Here is a 17,248-nt window from a genome sequence, read left to right on the forward strand (position 1 = left end):
GAAGATGGTTGGGTTCGGCTCCAGCATTCCCGCGGCCCTTGTGAGGATAAGCGGCTCAGAAATATACAGCCAATTGAGCGGTACCGGTGATGTCGTTTTCCCAACCCCGATGGTCTTGAAAGTTTGAACTTGAACATTCTCTGCCATCTCGTGGCAAAGAGAAACACGTGGCGAACATCTTTGAGAAGCAGTTTTAGCATCGTTTTCCGTGTGTGTGTGTGTGTGTGTGAGAAACATTTCACGACTAACCCCCCCCCCAAAAAAAAAAAAAAATGTTCCAAAATGATACACTTAAATAAAGATTGCATGGAAATCTGCTGAAATCTGGGCCCATTTTAGCAATTTTGTTGGGTTAAATAAATACCCACCATCATCGTAACATGAATATTATTGGTGATGCCTAATCGCACAATTCAGGTTAACTTGAGCAAATGTTGCTTTCCAGAAATATGCTTCAAATTGGTTTGAATAAATCAGTGCTGGATTATTATTTGTAATGTATTTCGGAATCAGATTTATGATGGACATATGCGGGTCCAATCGTTGAAATAATCCTGGAGAGAACCATTAATAAGGCGTCCTCTTTGAACTTCTCACGGCTTGGGAATTCACGCAAACCCGAAAATCAGAACCAGAATCTCTCGCTCACAAGAGGAGCACCCCAAAAGCGGAGTCGAAATCCCAAGACGTCGTCGGTCTTGTCTTCTTGTTTCCAAAAAAAGGTCGGCGACCCCTCAGCCCGCGTACATGACGCTTTGTCGCCACCTGCTGCCCGTCGTTCGTAGGGCTTCCAAAAACAGTTCGGGTGGGGTCAGGCGTCGTCAGGAAGTACGTTCTCCCTCTCGCAAGGCTATTGGTCCGACGTCAGCAGCTTTGCAAGTGACGATTGGCCGCCGGCCTCGGCTCCCCGCAGCCGATTGGTCCGGAACGCTTTGGCTCCGTGTGGGCTGAGAAGTTGACGTTTCCGTTGATTCCTGCCGAGGAGCAGCCAGACTCGACCGAAGGGCCCGGGCCCAAAGTGGCGAAATGGCGAGAACGGTGGACGAGAGCGGCTGTCGGGAGGAATTACAGAAGTCCGAGCGGGGCGCGGCCAGGTGGGGTCCGCAGCACGCGGGTGCCCGTGAATTGGCCAATTTATATTCGCCAGGTGAGTCGATGCGTGTCGCCAACTCGCTCCGGCGGGTCTTTGCGATGACGGCTTGTGACATCTCGCCGGCTGTCGCGCACCCGAGCCGGGCTTAGGACGCCAGAATCAGTTTTTTTTTTTTTTGGTGTGCGATTGAGTCACACACCAAGCGGCGACACAACAGAGCTTGTTGCACAATGGAACCAATCACGTGAGGTCGCTTGAATTTGCATGATTGAGTCCTAGTTTGTTTTGTTTTGTTTTTCCCGTCCCGACTTGCATTCCAAACACGAAGGAGGAGCTGCACAGATGTTTGCCTTTCGCCGTATGTGCACGGATCAACGCCAAAAACCTTTTTGCTCATTTTTTTATTTCGCGATCGAATTGCATGCAGACAACACGAGCACCTGATGTCGATTTGCATCGTACAGTTTTGACTTCGTGCGAGATTTGAGTCGCGGAGGAACGTTACGTCACCGCGTGAACGTCGCCTGTCATGACGTGTTAACCTTTTTGGACAAAACGACGTCATGGCAGGTGACGCTGCAGGAGATCGGACGGTCGCCACAGTTCCGCGCTGAGATAGAAATGACCCGACTGGTGACCCATTTACTTATTTCTTCTGCTTAAGACGACTTTCTGGGGCAGGACCCGGGTTCGATCCCGGACCCGCCTGCGTGTAGTTTGCATGTTCTCCCCGTGCGTGCCTGTGTGGGTTTCCTCCGGGTGGGCACATCGCCCAAACATGCAACATTAATAGAACACCCTAAATTGCCCGTAGGTGTGATTGCGAGTGCGGCTGTTTGTCTCGATGTGCCCTGCGATTGGCTGGTGACCAGTTCAGGGTGTACCCTGCCCGATGACAGCTGAGATAGGCTCCAGAACTCCCGCGACCCTTGTGAGGATAAGTGTCTAAGAAAATGAATGAATGGATGGATGGATGGATGGACAGACTACTTTCTGCTTTGATATGCAAAGAAAACCAATCCTGCTATGTGGACTGGGAAACCGAGTTCGATCTCGTCACAATAAGAAATTTGTGAACGTTTTTGCATATTCTTCAAAATAGAGGCAGCAAGTTGAAGCTTAAAGTTCCAGAAATTCCACACAAAATAAAGACAATTCAAAACAAAGTCATCAACTTTGCTTCCCGGTATGCTAACACTTTTGTTGTTGTTGTTGAAAAAAATGACATTTACACACAAGTCACTGTGACGGGTGATGGCGGCGCGCCGATCAGATCTGCTCAAATCTTGCCGTATTTTTCAGGCTATTTGGCGAATGCCCGAGAATGACGCATGTTGCGAGGCGTTGGCCGCGGTGCGCTCTGCTGTTTTTTTTTTTTGTCAAATGCTCACTAAACATATGATTTTGCGTTTCTGTAGCAAGAAATAATCCTGTAGTAATTGCTGAGTAGATGAAAACGACGAAGTGGGCGCAATGTACCCCGACTACGCTGTCAGTGATTGTCCGATTTTTTTTTATTTTTTTTTTTACATTGATTGAATTGCGTTCTAATACCGTAATTACCGGTGTGGCGGTCTGAGCGCTCCCGGTGCTGAAAAGTCTCTTTGTGAGTTTTGTATTTTGTAAACTTCTGGCCATTCCCAAACATCCCCATCCACGCTTCAACATGTGCCATAAGCCTCACCCAGTACATTTGTAAAGGAAATACCATTTGGTACATACATACGTCGCACCTGTGTAAAAAAAACTGCAAGCGCCCACATTGAAACACGAGTTATTTACACGGAAAGACGGTACGCAGAGTTTAACGCTAGCGCCGCCGCGTTAACGCTAACGCTAGTGCTAACAGGGTCGGTTAAAAAATAAAACATACTGGTAAAAATCACTGACACAGCAGTCACATGCTAACGTAGTGCTAACAGGGCCGGACCGGTAAAAGTCACTTCCTCGGCACATATATTCCACCGTCGTCAATCTTACTTTGTCCGCTCAAATGGCCCCTTGCGGCTGTCAGAAAAAAATGCACAAATTAGCCGCATCACTGCATAAACTGGCTTTTTTCCATTCGTTTCAACATTAGCCAAAGGTGCGTTTTGCAAAACTCGTCCGGCCTCGCATTCCAGGCGCATTCCAAAATGGCTGTAACAGAAGCTGCTCCTGTTCTCGCAGGCAAACGATGTCAAGAGTGGGTTAGCGTCCTCCTGTGCTTCTCTCTCATGGCCTTCAATTTCCTTCACCTTCTTGCCAATTTCCACTTGGGGCATCTGTGGTACATCCTGTTGGGCATCGGTAAGTACCGATCGAAAGAACAGACGCGCGGCACTGACGCCATCCTGAATTTGAGCCCGTGCGCAGCGGCAGGAATCCTCACCGCAGACTTCGCCTCGGGCCTTGTTCATTGGGGGGCTGACACGTGGGGATCGGTGGATCTTCCCATCTTCGGAAAGGTCGTCCTTTTTTTTTTTTTTTTTTTTTCTCCACGAGGAGTCCTTTTTTCTTTTTTGAACGCGGGTTCTCTTTTTCGACCGTCTCGCAGGCCTTCATCCGACCCTTCCGAGAGCACCACATTGACCCCACGGCCATCACCCGTCACGACTTCATCGAGACCAACGGCGACAACTGCATGTTGACCATCGTCCCGCTCGCCAATATGGCCTTCAACTTCCTCACCCTTTCCCCCGGTGAGTCCTTTTTTTTCGTTTTTTTTTTTTTTTTTTACTCAGGGGGTGTCGACCAGGCCCCGGAGGGCGTCGGATCCGGCGTGCCGTGCAGAAAAATGGCAGGTGCGCATTGAGGTCGTCGTCGAAAGTGTCGCCAATCAAAATGCGCGTAAAGCATCACTCGCAACAAAAATACATCTTTGGGTTGCAAGCGAGGGGGACGGAACGTCCCCGAGCCGCACAGTTGGGGTATTGTTTCACCACAATACTTCGAGATATTCATAAAATAAACCGCCGGGATAGGCTTCAGCCCCGTACACGGACGCGTGTTGCGGCCACATGTCACATGTGACCGATTCTTTTTTTAAATACACATTGGACTAATTTGAGAACAATGCATATTTTAAAAAAAAAAAAAAAAACATCTGTCACGGAGAGGGTTACCGGAGTTTAAGGTGTGGCCGCAACACGCTTCCGTGTACGTTGGAGACGACTCCCTGTTGTTTTTTTTTTTTTTTTTTTTTTCACGCATTGTTCTCAAATGAGCCAATTTGGCATGATGAGTACTTCTTGGGAACTTGAGATTGAGAAGAATCATTTCTACCTGAAATGAAGTGATCGTTACACAGGCGTGTGTGTATTTTGGTCGGGCACCATCCATCACGTTTGATTGTCGAAATCCATCCATCTTTTCTGTTTTTTTTTTTTCCAGCTGGTATTCCATAGAATGAGCTCTTTGAATATCTGTCTCGTCTGTTGTGACAACCAACAGAAAAACCAGTTTTGGGCATTGCGAATATTCTGCGCCGGTTCAATGTCCCAAACACTGTCGAGCAGCTCTGTTTGACCGGGAATATGGCGGCGTGAAAATGGTGATACACGGTTTCGGAAAAACGTCTAAAGATGGCGACGACAGAGGAATAAACATTCATTTTAGAGCCGACAGTCAACATTCCAATCGGACACTCCCTCAAAACGTTCAACATCTCCACTTTGTCGAGGTTCCTTTTATCGCGGACAGCCGAGGGGGCACCAGCGCATGAATCCCGCTCCGTGATCCTTCCTCATCTTTTCATGATCGCCTCTCGATTTCTCGGTTTGTGACTTGTTTTTTGCTTTTTTTTCTCGAGTAAAGAGAAGTTCTCTCACCCCGCTGGCGGTTTTCGGCCGTGACCGCTTCCTGGTGTGCGCTTTCGGTTGGAAAATGTCAGCGGGGGGGAAAGGAGGAACAGAAAACATTTGTCCGGAGACGAGCGATCAGAAAATTAGCATCTTGATACCTCCAACCCGTGAGCGGATTGATTATCTTTCGAAAGTACAAAATTCTACCTTAACGATTTAAAACATATATTTTTTTTGCACTTAGATGAAGTCGTAGGTTATGTTCACACAACATTTGTTCCGATTTTGTTTTTTTGCCCATGTGACATATATGCGATTCCCCCTTTTTCTTATCATCAACGTTAGCGGTCCAATCCTGATATTATTGAAGTCAGACCCGGGCCTCTCTCGTGTGTAGCCAGAAGGTGAAGAACGTCCCAACGGTCGGACAAAACGGAGGCGCGAAAAGCTCCGGGTGCCGAAAGAAGGCGGCAAAAATGGCGGGAGGGGCGACGCTTGACCGAGCGCAGGCGTGAAATTGTCACCGCTAACCCGGCCTCCGCTTTGACCCTCAGCCGAGATTTACCACCTGTACCCGTGGTACTGCTACCTTTTTGCACTGGGCATCTTCGTGACCCTCACCAACCAGATCCACAAGTGGTCCCACACCTACTTCGGCCTTCCGCGCTGGGTGGTCTTCCTGCAGGACTGCCACGTCATCCTGCCCCGCAAGCACCACCGCGTCCATCACGTCTCCCCGCACGAGACGTACTTCTGCATCACCACAGGTTTGCCCCCGCGCGCCGCGCCCCCCGGAACGGCGGCCGAGTTGACGTCTTCTTCCTCGGCAGGTTGGCTCAACTACCCCCTGGAGAAGGTGGGCTTCTGGCGGTACCTGGAGGATCTCATCCAAGGGGTCACGGGAGAGAAGCCGAGGGCTGACGACCTCAGATGGGCTCATAAAGTCAAGTAACGTCGCCGGCTAACTTCGCCCTACCTCAGACGACTCCCCCCCTCTCACCCCCCCCCCTCCCCCGAATCCCCCCCGGCCCGGTTTGGCCTGACCGTAATCCATACGAAGACAAACTAAGCAGGTTCTGATGCCATAGCAGTAGTAACTCTTGCACATTTTTCTGTTTTTCAAGAGGATACTTTTGTCTTTCGTTTTTGTTCACGATACGCACACGGTGGAGGTGGTGATTTCATAACGGCAATATGTAGACGTATATTTTCACATCCAACTGCTCGCATTATGAAACTGCACGCAAACGTAAGGAGATGATCAAAATCAGGAGTGACCCCCCCCCCCATTTGGGTTCTGGTTCTGCCCCCCCCCGAATCCAAACGTCTTTATTTAGTGCCGCCCGATCTGTCGTCTATTTGGCGCTCAAGAGTCAAAATTTTCATTTAAAAATGCTTCATTAACGCTGATAGCAAAAGAAAAACTATGAATAACTGCGGGTACATTTCAACAATTTACAATATGGTAGAAAACTTCATTTATTTCAGTACTCAGACTCATGAAACTCTTTTTGGAGAAAAACATTTTAGACGGCAAATTCCCACCTAATTTGTACGTTAAAAATTGTTGACATTGCTTCTTGATTATGACGTAATATTCTAATTTCTAGAAATGGTGAATTTAGGCTTTTCGTTTGCTGTACGCTACAATAATCCAAATTTAGTGTATTTCCCGTTTTTAATTGAGCTACTTAACTAAATGAAGTTTTTGACACACTGAAATTTATTGAGACGTACGTGGACTGTTACATTTTTTGAGCCAGCACATTTTTGACTCAAGATGATTTATTCAAAGCCATCTTAAGCGTGGCTTTGCAAAGATGAGACGATCGTTACATTTTAACTCGAAAATCAAATGACAAGTTTAAAAAAAAAAAAAAAAAGACATCAGATCAGTTCTGACCCGGCTGGCGTCATAAAATCTCATCTAATATTTTTTTGCATTCCCACAAAAATTACAACATTTTCATTTTATCTCCAACTTTGCTCTTGGCCACTTGCAGCTCTGTAGTGAATTTGTTATCTCAAGCGTGGATGTTTTCTTTTTCTTTTTTTTATTAGTTTGTATTAATAGTAAGTGGATGGTATACCGGAGTCCATGATATTAAAAGTTGTCATATTTAATTCACTCGATGAATGAAACGAAAAGGCCGACAATAAATCTTGGTAAAAAAACAAAACAAAACATGAGGATTTGAAAGTAAACGTTTTCGTGGAGGAGGCGTCGAGCTGCCGCGATGACTCGCGTGCGACTGTACCGAAAGTCGTGACCCGAGTGCATTAAGTCCGGTCCGGTCCGGTCCGGTCCGGTCAGGTCAGTCGTCTGTTCTGTCCAACTGCCTTACGCGCCGCACATTTTTTCAACTTGTGTCTCACTTATTCACAGATGCTACAGCGCAGATGTGATTTTGCGTCGGCGTCGAGTCCCTCGGTGACTTTAAAAAGGGCTTCGTGAGTCACCGGCGGGATTGTGGGAAGCTTTTTCGTTTCATTTGTGTTTACCGCAAACGAGTCTGCGGCGTCAACTTCATGTCTTAACTCGTCGAATGCCTTTTTTTTTTTTTTTTGCTTTTTCCTGAAGCGTTTACAGCGATTTAAAGGCTCTAATTGAGACACTTTTGATTTCAAGTGCACCACGAAAGGAAATCCTGCCGCGTTCCGCGTACGACGTGGCGCCGGCCCGATTGAGCGAAGGAACGCGTCCCCTTTAAATTGTCGAACGCGAACGCAGCAGGTCGGAATCCGATCAGCGGTTCGTTCGGTGACCTTCGCCACGTCGTCGAGCCAACGTGTCTCAGGCTCGGATCGCCTACGCAAACTGTCTTCATTCCGAGGAGCGTCCTGGTGAGCAACCAGCTTCAAAGTTTTGACTGTCGCGGCGCTTCCGCTCCTCGAAAGCCGGCGACATCTTTTTATACCATGTAATATTAATATTTGAATGCGTCATACTTGATTACATTCAAATGGAGCTATGAAAACGGTGTTTCCCGACCTTTATCGAGCCATTAAGAAATATCTCGCAGCGCGTGACCAAGTAAAAACACCACAAAAAGTATCAATGCCGAAATATGGATCTTTATTTTTTGTGTAAATTTGTGAAATCTCTGCATATTTAGTTCAACACTGCTATTATTCTGTTGTATGAACGACGACAAGTTGTTCATTTCATCTTCTGCCTGTCACTCTTGCTCACCGGCACACAATGAACCAAGATTTATGTATTTGTAACAAATAAAAAAAAAGATCCATCCATCCATCCATTTTCTGGGCCGCTTATCCTCACGAGGGCCGCGGGGAGTGCCGGAGCCATTCCCGGTCGTCATTGGGCAGGAGGCGGGGCACAACGGAGACACAACAGTCGCACTCGCAAACACACTGAGGGGCAATTTAGAGTTGAACAAAAAAAAAAAAACAAAAAATCTGGATAATTTGAGTGAAATTCGATCTTGATGACGATTTCTCACGGCAGCTGCACCACAGTTCTTAAAAAAATGTTGGCATTATTCCGACAATTCTATTTGTATTTTAGGTCTTTGTGAGTGGTTATAAGGAAAAGTACCGTCATTTCCGGCCTACAGAGCGCACCTGGTTATAAGCCTCACCCAGGACATTTGCAAAGGAAATAACATTTGGTACATACAAAAGCCGCACCTGTAGAAATGCCGCAAGGGCCCACATTGATAGCTTAACATGGCAACAACACGGTAGCACCAACAGGGCTGGTACAAAAACAAAACAAAAACCAGCCGCGGCAGCTACGCAGTAGCAACGCGGTAGCACAGCACTAACAGCCGGTTAAATAAAAACAAATATGACTACATCACTGTGATGCGGCACTAACGCTAGCGCAGTGCTTACAGGGCCGGTTTAAAAAAAGACTACCGGTAAAAATCATTGCGACACGGAAGTAACAGCAGCGACACGCTAGCGCAGAGCTAATGCTAGCGCGGCGCTAACAGGGCTGGTTAAAAAAAAAAAAAAAAAAAAAAACACCGGTAAAAGTCAGTTCTTCGGCACATATATTCCACCGGTGTCACTCTTAACTTTTCTGCTCGAGTGGCCCCTTGTGGCCGTTTTAAAAAAATGCACAAATTAGCCGTTATAGGCCGGAAATGACGGTATACGGTTTCTGGTCAAAGTGATGCTGCTGCAACCTTGACAAAAAACAACAACAACAACAAAAAAACACATTAACTGTAGTTTCCGTAGTACTTGTGGAGTTGGTCATTTGAGAAGCAGTTTTGTGTGCAGTAAAAAGTACACGCTGGCCATTGGATGTTGCTTTGTGCCTCTTCTGGCGCCACCGGTCCGAACATTCGGGCCGACGGGCGACGTCGGTGTTTGGTTCGACACCACAGTGGCGTATTATTATGATGATTATTACGATGATTATTGTGATTCCATTCGGACCAGGTTCCGTGTAAATATGCTGCTACAAATGTTAACAATTTCCAACATGCCATAACTCATTTTGTCCTAAAAATGGGAGTTCACGTCAAGTCAAGCCCATTTTTTTTATTTGCGATTAAGGCTCATCTAAATTCTCAATCGCTTTGAGATTCATTGATCGAAAAGCATCGATTGACATTTTTGTTCTTGACTTTGCGCCGAGGGATTTTTCTGCTCCCACCAGATGATGATGATGATTAAGATTCATGTGAGTCGGCGGGTCGGTCTGTTCATGGCATATTTTGACAAGTTTTTTTTTTTTTTAATCCCTTTTGTTGACTTGCTCGGATATTGAATTGCCTTATCAGCTTCCTAATTGGACTTATTGTACATGCTGTCAACTTAAATGTTTAAAAAAAAATTAATGGATTGATTTAATTTTGCCCCTCGTGTGAGGCAAATCAAATTCTAAATATCACAATAATATACCTTGATGCCTTTTTGTTGTCTTCCATTCGGGAGATGTACAATATGTAGACTGTATTAAACTGTTTATTTATAACTAAATAAAAGTCCAGTACTTATACTATTTTTTTTTTTTCCTCTCTCATTTATTTACTTTACGCGGTAGGCAACGCGACCGAACCTTCAACTGAGTTACCTGAAACCAAACCAGTCTCATATCATTAATTGGATAAAACAAAAATGTCTACCAACACAGTTGGCAGGTTTTTGTGATGTACTAATTTAAAAAAAAAACACAATAAAAATGGAGACCAAGATGGCGAGGGCGTGTTGACTCCCATTGAACGCGAACTTGGATGGGATTGCTTCATTCTGGACCTGCAGTTACGAGGGTGTGCACACTTATGCAAGTGCAACTGCTTCATCCCAATTGTTTTCTTTTACCTTTCCTCTCCAATGTTTTAAAACTCCAATTGAATGGTGCGGGCATAGGTCGTATTATTATTTAAAAATGGTTACTTTTGCATTCTCACACTGTCGAGCAGCTCTTCTTGACCGGCAATATGGCAGCATGAAAAATGGTGTCGTCACGTGCACGAGCTCCATAAAACCAATTTGAACTGCACCTTCCTGCACTCGCTACTTCCTGTCAGCTTCTGCGTTTGCCTCCACTTTACTCTTAATTTGATTGTAAAACTAATAAAGTTACATCTGACCTGCCCCCTAAAGAAAACAACAAAACAAAAAAAGACTCGGCGGTTAAGCTATCTTGCGGGCGCATATTATTTAAAAATGGTTACTTTTGCATTCCCACGCTGTCGAGCACCTTTTCTTGACCGGCAGTATGGCGGCGTGAAAAATTGTGACGTCACTTGCACGAGCTCCATAAAACCCTAACCCTAAACCTGAACTGCACCTTCCTGCACTCGCTACTTCCTGTCAGCTTCTGCGTTTGCCTCCACTTTACTCTTAATTTGATCGTAAAACTAATAAAGTTACATCTGACCTGCCCCCTAAAGAAAACAACAAAACAAACAAAAAAAGACTCGGCGGTTAAGCTATCTTGCGGGCGCATATTATTTAAAAATGGTTACTTTTGCATTCCCACGCTGTCGAGCACCTTTTCTTGACCGGCAGTATGGCGGTGTGAAAAATTGTGACGTCACTTGCACGAGCTCCATAAAACCCTAACCCTGAACTGCACTTTCCTGCAGTCCCTACTTCCTGTAGGCTTCTGTGTTTGCCTCCACTTTACTCTTAAGTTTCTCTTAAAAGAAAGTTATATCTGACCCGCCCCCTCGAGAAAATAACAAAAACAAACAAACAAACAAACAAACAAGACTCGGCGGCCGAGCGAGCTTGCGCGCGCATGCCCGTGACGTCGACCGCGGGCTCAGCTCGGTGCGCGCTCCCGTCGTGCACCACCAACATGGCGCTCGCCGCCGGATCAGGTAACTTCTCGATAACGAAACGATTCAATACCGCCAATTTAAAAAAAAAAAAAAAAAACAAAACAAAACAATTCCCATTTTTTCCCCCCCCTAAACAGTTAATGAGTCGCCAGCGGGCACGTCACCAACGCCGAGTGTGTTCGTTATCTTTTAATATCCAAAACGTCGCGTCGCCGGAGCCGCCAGCGAGAATGACTTGGACGCAGCGGCATTAGCTCAATAAGCTACGTGCCAGTGATTAGGAACCAAGCAAAGATATTTTCTATTTTCCATGTTAATAGGCGAACGACCGTGCGAGGCTACTTAAGCGGCGTTTGGCTGGAAAGGGCTCGGCTGTTAGCCACTGGGCGAAAATTGCTCTTTCTTTGCCAAGTTGCTAACACTTGTAGTCAGTCAGCCTCCTTTAGGCGGTGCCGACCGAGCGACCGAGCGAAAGTCAAACACGACTGCGTATTATGGACTTGCGCGTAGCTACCCTAGAATCGTGTAGCCAGGAAAAGGAGAGGGAAGACTGCCAGGTGAGTTTTTTTTTTTTGTTTTTGCATCGCGTCTCTCCCGTCTTTTTTTTTTTTTTTTTTTTGCATGCATGCTGTACGGTCACGTTTCACCGCAGAGGCCGAACGATGCAGCAAATCTCCGTTTCGTATTTTTTGCTCGACTTCTTTGACTCCGCTCACCCTGAAACGAGGTGCGGGCCTGCCTGCGGAATTTGCTCGGTTCGGCGCGTCCCGGAGATGAGCGACACCGCCTGATTTAGTTCCTCTTTCCCGAGCTCGAGAGGACCCGATTTGAAGATGACGACAGAGGAACTCACAAGAGAGAAGCGGAATTCCGTTCAAATGGATCTGAGATGTGTTTTGTGGCGACCGCGAGTGCGAACTCACATCTGGCCCGCAGCCTACAAATACTTGACCTTTTTGTTTTGCTCTTATGAAATATTTAATTAGATTTTCCAAGTGGCTGTACTTCGATCGAGTATGGAGTTTTCTGATTTCTCTGAAAAAAAAAAGGGCTTATTTCCTTTCTCAACGTCCAGGGATGTAAAAAAAAAAAAAAAAGCGAATAGAGAGGTAAAAGCAAACAGATGAAATCTTGATTGATTGACACCGTGCAGATAAAAACACCAGGAACATTAGTTACAGTAATGGAATACATTTTGGAGAAGATTATCAAATATTCCCAGTCCCCATCCGGGGTCTTTTTGAAGTTATGCTAATTGTTCAATGTTGCATTTTTTTGGGGTGTGGGAGGGAACCGGAGTGCCCACCCGGAGAAAAGCCACGCAGGCACGGGGAGGACGTGCAAACTCCACGCAGGCGGGGCCGGGATCGAACCCGGGTCCTCACAACTGTTAACAGCATTAACAAAGCTAACATTTTCAAAGTTGGGCCAAAGCTAGCTCGCGCTTAACAATAGTGGGATTTTTTTTTTTTTCCTTAATATGAATACAACTATGTTGTGTGTATTTTTTTCTTGTGGCAGGATATTAAAATGGGCATTGAATATGACTGACCGTTTTACTTTAGTACATTTCGAGTTATATACAAGTTAAACACTTGTATTTCAGTCAGTATTACTGCTTTTATCCATTTTATGTATTCTGTGCAGGTAATTACCGTACTGTAGAACGCATGAGTACCTTTTTCCCACCTCTTGTTTTGTTTTGTGCGCTCACAGGAGTTAAAGTTCCTCGCAATTTCCGGCTACTGGAAGAGCTGGAGGAAGGGCAGAAAGGCGTCGGGGACGGCACGGTGAGCTGGGGTCTCGAGGATGACGAGGACATGACCTTGACTCGGTGGCGAGGGGTCATCCTCGGCCCGCCGCGAGTGAGTACAGTACTCGAGTACTCGAACTCCGGATATGTAGACAAACTTGTAGGCGGCAGGATATTGACTCTGTAATCCCACAAAAAAAGCAATCAATTGGCTTTTCATATTCCCCTGGGAAATAACAACAATGAATATTTTTGACAAATATGAGCATCTGTGACAAAAAATGCAAAACTGCCAAAAAGAGGAAGTTACACAAACTTGTAAGCGGCAGCATCTTGACGCTATTACTCCAGATAAAAATAAAAAGCAATCAATTGGCTTTTCATATTCCCCTTGGAAATAACAACAATGAATATTTTTGGCAAATATGAAGATCTGTGACAAAAAAAAAATGCAAAACTACCAAAAAGAGGAAGTTACACAAATCTATAATTAGAATTAAGTAGAAATCTTGGGGACTTGAGTGGGTTTTACAAGTTTGCGACAAATACATAGTTGATTTAATTTATTGAAATAACGCCGATTGCTTATTGTTTACAAAATATTCAGTGTCAAGTCCCACCATTCAATTTACATCCGGAGACAACCATAAATAATGTGAAAATGATGATGATAAGCGCATGACGCAGCCCAATGGTGGCGGTCCGGAGTTCCTTTGTCAACACTGGCCTTCCTTCCTTCCTTCCTTCCTGCGTGGCGTTCGCACGTTAGGCTCGTTGAAAGTCGTGCGTCGGCCATAATGTTTGGAGGGCGGTCGGGCCACCGTTGCGGGCTCTCCCCCAGAATCAGCCGGGATGGGTCCAGCGAACCGAGGTCACGCGTGACGAAATGTCGGCCTTGTCGAGCCTTTTCGACGCGCACTCACCGTGCGACCGCTTTTCTTTTTTTTTTTTACAGACGAGCTACGAAAACAGGATGTACAATTTGAAGGTTGAATGCGGGCCAGGATACCCAGAATCGCCGCCCTTTGTCAGATTTGTGACCAAGATAAACCTGAACGGCGTGCACACCTCCAACGGCGTGGTATGTACGCTCGATCCTCATCTTACTTCCTTCTTCGGCGGCTGACCTGTCAGCAGAAATACATTTTGGAACGCTGTCTTGACAAAATAAAAAGAAGAACGGGACTGGCCGCAGATATTGTTTCTCGTCGCTGCTGTGCTTCTGTCGTCTTGGTTTAAAGGGCATTTTTTTTTTTTTTTTAATCTCCATTTAGTCAAGTAAAACGAACTCGAGGCCGACATCCTTTCAGCTAAACATTTTTACTCTTGTCGTCGGAAATGTTGTTTGAAAAGGTCACAAACTTGTGCTTGTCAAGAGCTCTTTCAAGTCCAACTCACATGTCTCCAAACGTTCTAAAATCGATATTGTCATGAAAAATACATATAGTATTATTTACTTCAATGTCTACATGAAAAAAATAAATAAATATGAGCGAAGAGCATGTCAACTGCTATGAGCCGGTATTGTGGTCGCTCGCTGAAAGAAGGGTTACGTTCCCCCTGCCCCCCGCAACTATTATTCTTCTTCTTTAATAGCCGTATACACACCTAGCTGTCACTTGGAACCCACGAAGCTCTCGTCCTTTGCACCCATGCAATACATTTTTCACCACGAATCGCGTGTTTTTGAAAAGTATGAAGAATGAATCCATCCTCCCGAGTGTTCGAGCAATATCCAGCAATACAGCGAGCCGCCATTTTGGCTAACATGAAGGAACAAAGCGCTACCTTCCCGCAAGTAAAACTGGGACAAACACACGAGGCCGCCCGAGTGGGTGTCTGCTGATGACGTCACTTCCTGCTTCTTCTCCAAAACAAATCCCTCGAGAGGATTTTAATGGTGGGCGTTACAAAAAGCCTCGGTTCTCAAACGTCCTCGTTTGCGAACAAATCGGTTCTCGAATGAAAATTTTGGGATTTTATTTTGCTTCTGTTTTCAAACGAAAATCGGTACTCGAGCGCCCCCGACAAAACCCGGAAATAACATATTGCGTGCGGCCAGACCAGCTGACCCACGCTTTGTTGTGAATTCCCACGCTGTCGAAAAAAACCCGGAAATAACAATGCGCGCGACGCGAGCAGCTGACCCACCCACGACGTGTTTTGTTATTGTCAATTCGAACGACCACCGAAAAAACCCGGAAATGACCGGCGCACTTTTTTTGTTGTGTGTAACACAGCCTCTGTACACAGACGTGTCGCGGTAGTGACTGTTGTTTTCCTTCTTCTGGAGGACGACCGTATTAACCCCCAATCATAGCTCCAAAGAAGGCAAGTTGCTTGTTTAAAGTTATTCTGCACCTTTTTTAATAAAAAAAGTTTCCAAGGCTGGGGGCCGAGTCGCTACAGGTACGGCGATGCGCTCCCAACCTCGGTGACGCTCTAAAACACTCTAAAACATACATTTTAAGCAAAAATTAATATATTTCTTGAATTATTTTATTATATAAAGGATTTTAACTATACATGTGTTTCTACTATGCAGTTCATTATCAGGAAAAGCTTTAAAAAGGCAATTTTTTTTAGGCTTGGAACGCATTATTTTTTTTTTCCATTCATTGTAATGGGAAACATCGATTTGGTTTTTGAACAAATCACCGTTTTCTGGAACAGATTGTGGTCGAAAGCCGAGGCATCACTGTACGTCACGATCATATTTTGTGGTTGAAAAAACAGATGGGTCCTTTCCGGCTGCCTTTTTTAAATTATTTTATGAAAAAGGTACTGCAAATCATGCTTTTCATGTCAGTGGGGCTTTAAAGAAAACAATGAATGGCGCGTTCTCGGAAGCTTTTTGCTCAAGAGTCGAAAGATACTCGAATCTGACACAGACTCCAGGAGGGAGGCAACAAGGCCCCCGCAAACATCGTCAGAGCGACAGGTTAGGAAGCGTGACAAATTGATTTCTACCTTGAGTGTGAATTATTCTTTGGCGAGCCAATTTACGCTCCGCGACGGAATCAATCATCCATTCATTTTCTGAGGTGCTTATCCTCACGAGGGTGACGAGAGTGCTGACGGCTATCCCAGCTCTTAGGTACACCCTCAGCCGGTCGCAGCCCAGGGGACGAATCAATCGGAGTGGATCTTGAGCAACAAGCGCTTCTGTTTGACGTGTTTTTCTTTTTTCTGATTTTCTATATACATATATATACATATATATATATATATATGTATATATTTTTTTTTTTGTAGGTGGACATGCACGCGGTGACCGCGCTGGCCAAGTGGCAGAACTCCTACAGCATCAGGACCGTCCTGCTGGAACTGCGGCGGCTCATGACCTGCAAGGAGAACATGAAGCTTCCGCAACCACCCGAGGGCCAAATCTATACCAACTGAGGCTGCGTCCGTTTGTCTCCCGTCTTTTCCTCCCCTTCGCGTCCGACCTTCCTTTTGGCCGGCTAACTTCCCGTCATCGCGAGAGCCCAAACGCTCGGCAAGAGTGCGGACGCGCACTCGTCGATAGCCGCACACATCCCGCCATTCCGGCTGACTTCCTCGGTTGTGATCATTGCTCGACTGTACGTCCTTTTTTTTATGATTTGTGGACATGGCAGATTGTACGATAACATAAATAATCTTATGACGTACACGTGTTTGTGTGTTGCCTTCTTGTCACAAAAAAAGGTGGTTGACGTCTTGACGTGGGCAGCGCTCACGCGAACCCGATGACAATTCTGACCAGCGTACATTTTTGTCTGCAGGCACGGCTAAGCGGTTTCTGTTTCGTCGTAATCGGATCGCGTCGCCCGTCAGCTGTCCTCGAGAGGAGAAATGAATCGACCCTTTCCCGTCAAAATTGTCATCGCGCTTTCTTTTGATAGTCATAATTTACAATCATATTCAACGAGCCTCCACTTTCAGGTTTTACTTCAGCGATGTTGACAAAAGTGGAACCAAAGTATAAACTGTACTCTTACTGGAGGCGATATTAGGCTTGACACCACGGGTGTCAAACTCAAGGCCCGGGGGCCGGATGCGGCCTGCCACGTGGCTTTGTGTCGCCCGCCAAGGCAAATCATGTGTATAACTTCAAGGATTTTTAACTGTCATATCAACAAATGATGACGTTGATATTTTGCAAGCATTTTTGTGTTACAAAACATCAACAATAGTTGAAAAACAGATTAGCCTTGATTTCTGATTCCAAAACTAGTTGTGAAGATGATGGCTCAATTAAAGATTTTCATGGTTTCAGTCATAATGGCCCTCTGACAGAAACCGTGACCACAATGTGGCCCGTGATAAAAATGATTTTGACACCCCTGCTTTACACGATCAGGATTTTCGG

The 17,248-nt window shown here is 45.6% G+C and overlaps 2 protein-coding genes across 4 annotated transcripts; both read left to right on the forward strand.

The window, feature by feature from the left end:
- Positions 1-610: 610 nt before the first annotated feature.
- Positions 611-9,954, forward strand: peds1 (plasmanylethanolamine desaturase 1). The gene is made up of 6 exons (XM_061846981.1): positions 611-1,147; positions 3,263-3,382; positions 3,449-3,540; positions 3,630-3,774; positions 5,430-5,642; positions 5,706-9,954. The coding sequence occupies exons 1-6, from the start codon at positions 1,027-1,029 to the stop codon at positions 5,825-5,827; spliced, it is 813 nt and encodes a 270-aa protein (XP_061702965.1). The 5' UTR covers positions 611-1,026; the 3' UTR covers positions 5,828-9,954.
- A 985-nt stretch (positions 9,955-10,939) lies between these two features.
- LOC133514906 (ubiquitin-conjugating enzyme E2 variant 1-like) lies at positions 10,940-16,547 on the forward strand. 3 transcript variants are annotated; one of them, XM_061847003.1, is made up of 4 exons: positions 10,940-11,180; positions 12,858-12,931; positions 13,850-13,975; positions 16,150-16,547. In XM_061847003.1, exons 1-4 carry the CDS (start codon positions 11,099-11,101, stop codon positions 16,294-16,296), a joined length of 429 nt encoding a protein of 142 aa, XP_061702987.1. In that variant the 5' UTR covers positions 10,940-11,098; the 3' UTR covers positions 16,297-16,547. The 3 variants fall into 3 exon arrangements, with proteins under 3 accessions (XP_061702987.1, XP_061702978.1, XP_061702996.1); XM_061846994.1 differs by having other exon boundaries at positions 10,949-11,180; positions 12,858-13,006; XM_061847012.1 differs by lacking the exon at positions 10,940-11,180 and adding an exon at positions 11,514-11,698 and having other exon boundaries at positions 12,858-13,006.
- The last annotated feature ends 701 nt before the right edge of the window (positions 16,548-17,248 follow it).

This window comes from Syngnathoides biaculeatus, chromosome 2 (assembly GCF_019802595.1).
Source record: "Syngnathoides biaculeatus isolate LvHL_M chromosome 2, ASM1980259v1, whole genome shotgun sequence".
NCBI classification, from domain to species: Eukaryota; Metazoa; Chordata; class Actinopteri; order Syngnathiformes; family Syngnathidae; genus Syngnathoides; species Syngnathoides biaculeatus.

What these genes read in the sequence shown, in the direction of transcription:
- LOC133514906 (XM_061846994.1), top strand. Translation starts at nt 11,099, where the DNA reads ATGCCCGTGACGTCGACCGCGGGCTCAGCTCGGTGCGCGCTCCCGTCG. An exon ending in GGCGCTCGCCGCCGGATCAG is followed by an intron (nt 11,181 to 12,857) that starts GTAACTTCTCGA and finishes GTGCGCTCACAG; the next exon opens with GAGTTAAAGTTCCTCGCAAT. An exon ending in TCATCCTCGGCCCGCCGCGA is followed by an intron (nt 13,007 to 13,849) that starts GTGAGTACAGTA and finishes TTTTTTTTACAG; the next exon opens with ACGAGCTACGAAAACAGGAT.
- peds1 (XM_061846981.1), top strand. Translation starts at nt 1,027, where the DNA reads ATGGCGAGAACGGTGGACGAGAGCGGCTGTCGGGAGGAATTACAGAAG. An exon ending in ATCTTCCCATCTTCGGAAAG is followed by an intron (nt 3,541 to 3,629) that starts GTCGTCCTTTTT and finishes ACCGTCTCGCAG; the next exon opens with GCCTTCATCCGACCCTTCCG. An exon ending in CTTCCTCACCCTTTCCCCCG is followed by an intron (nt 3,775 to 5,429) that starts GTGAGTCCTTTT and finishes TTTGACCCTCAG; the next exon opens with CCGAGATTTACCACCTGTAC.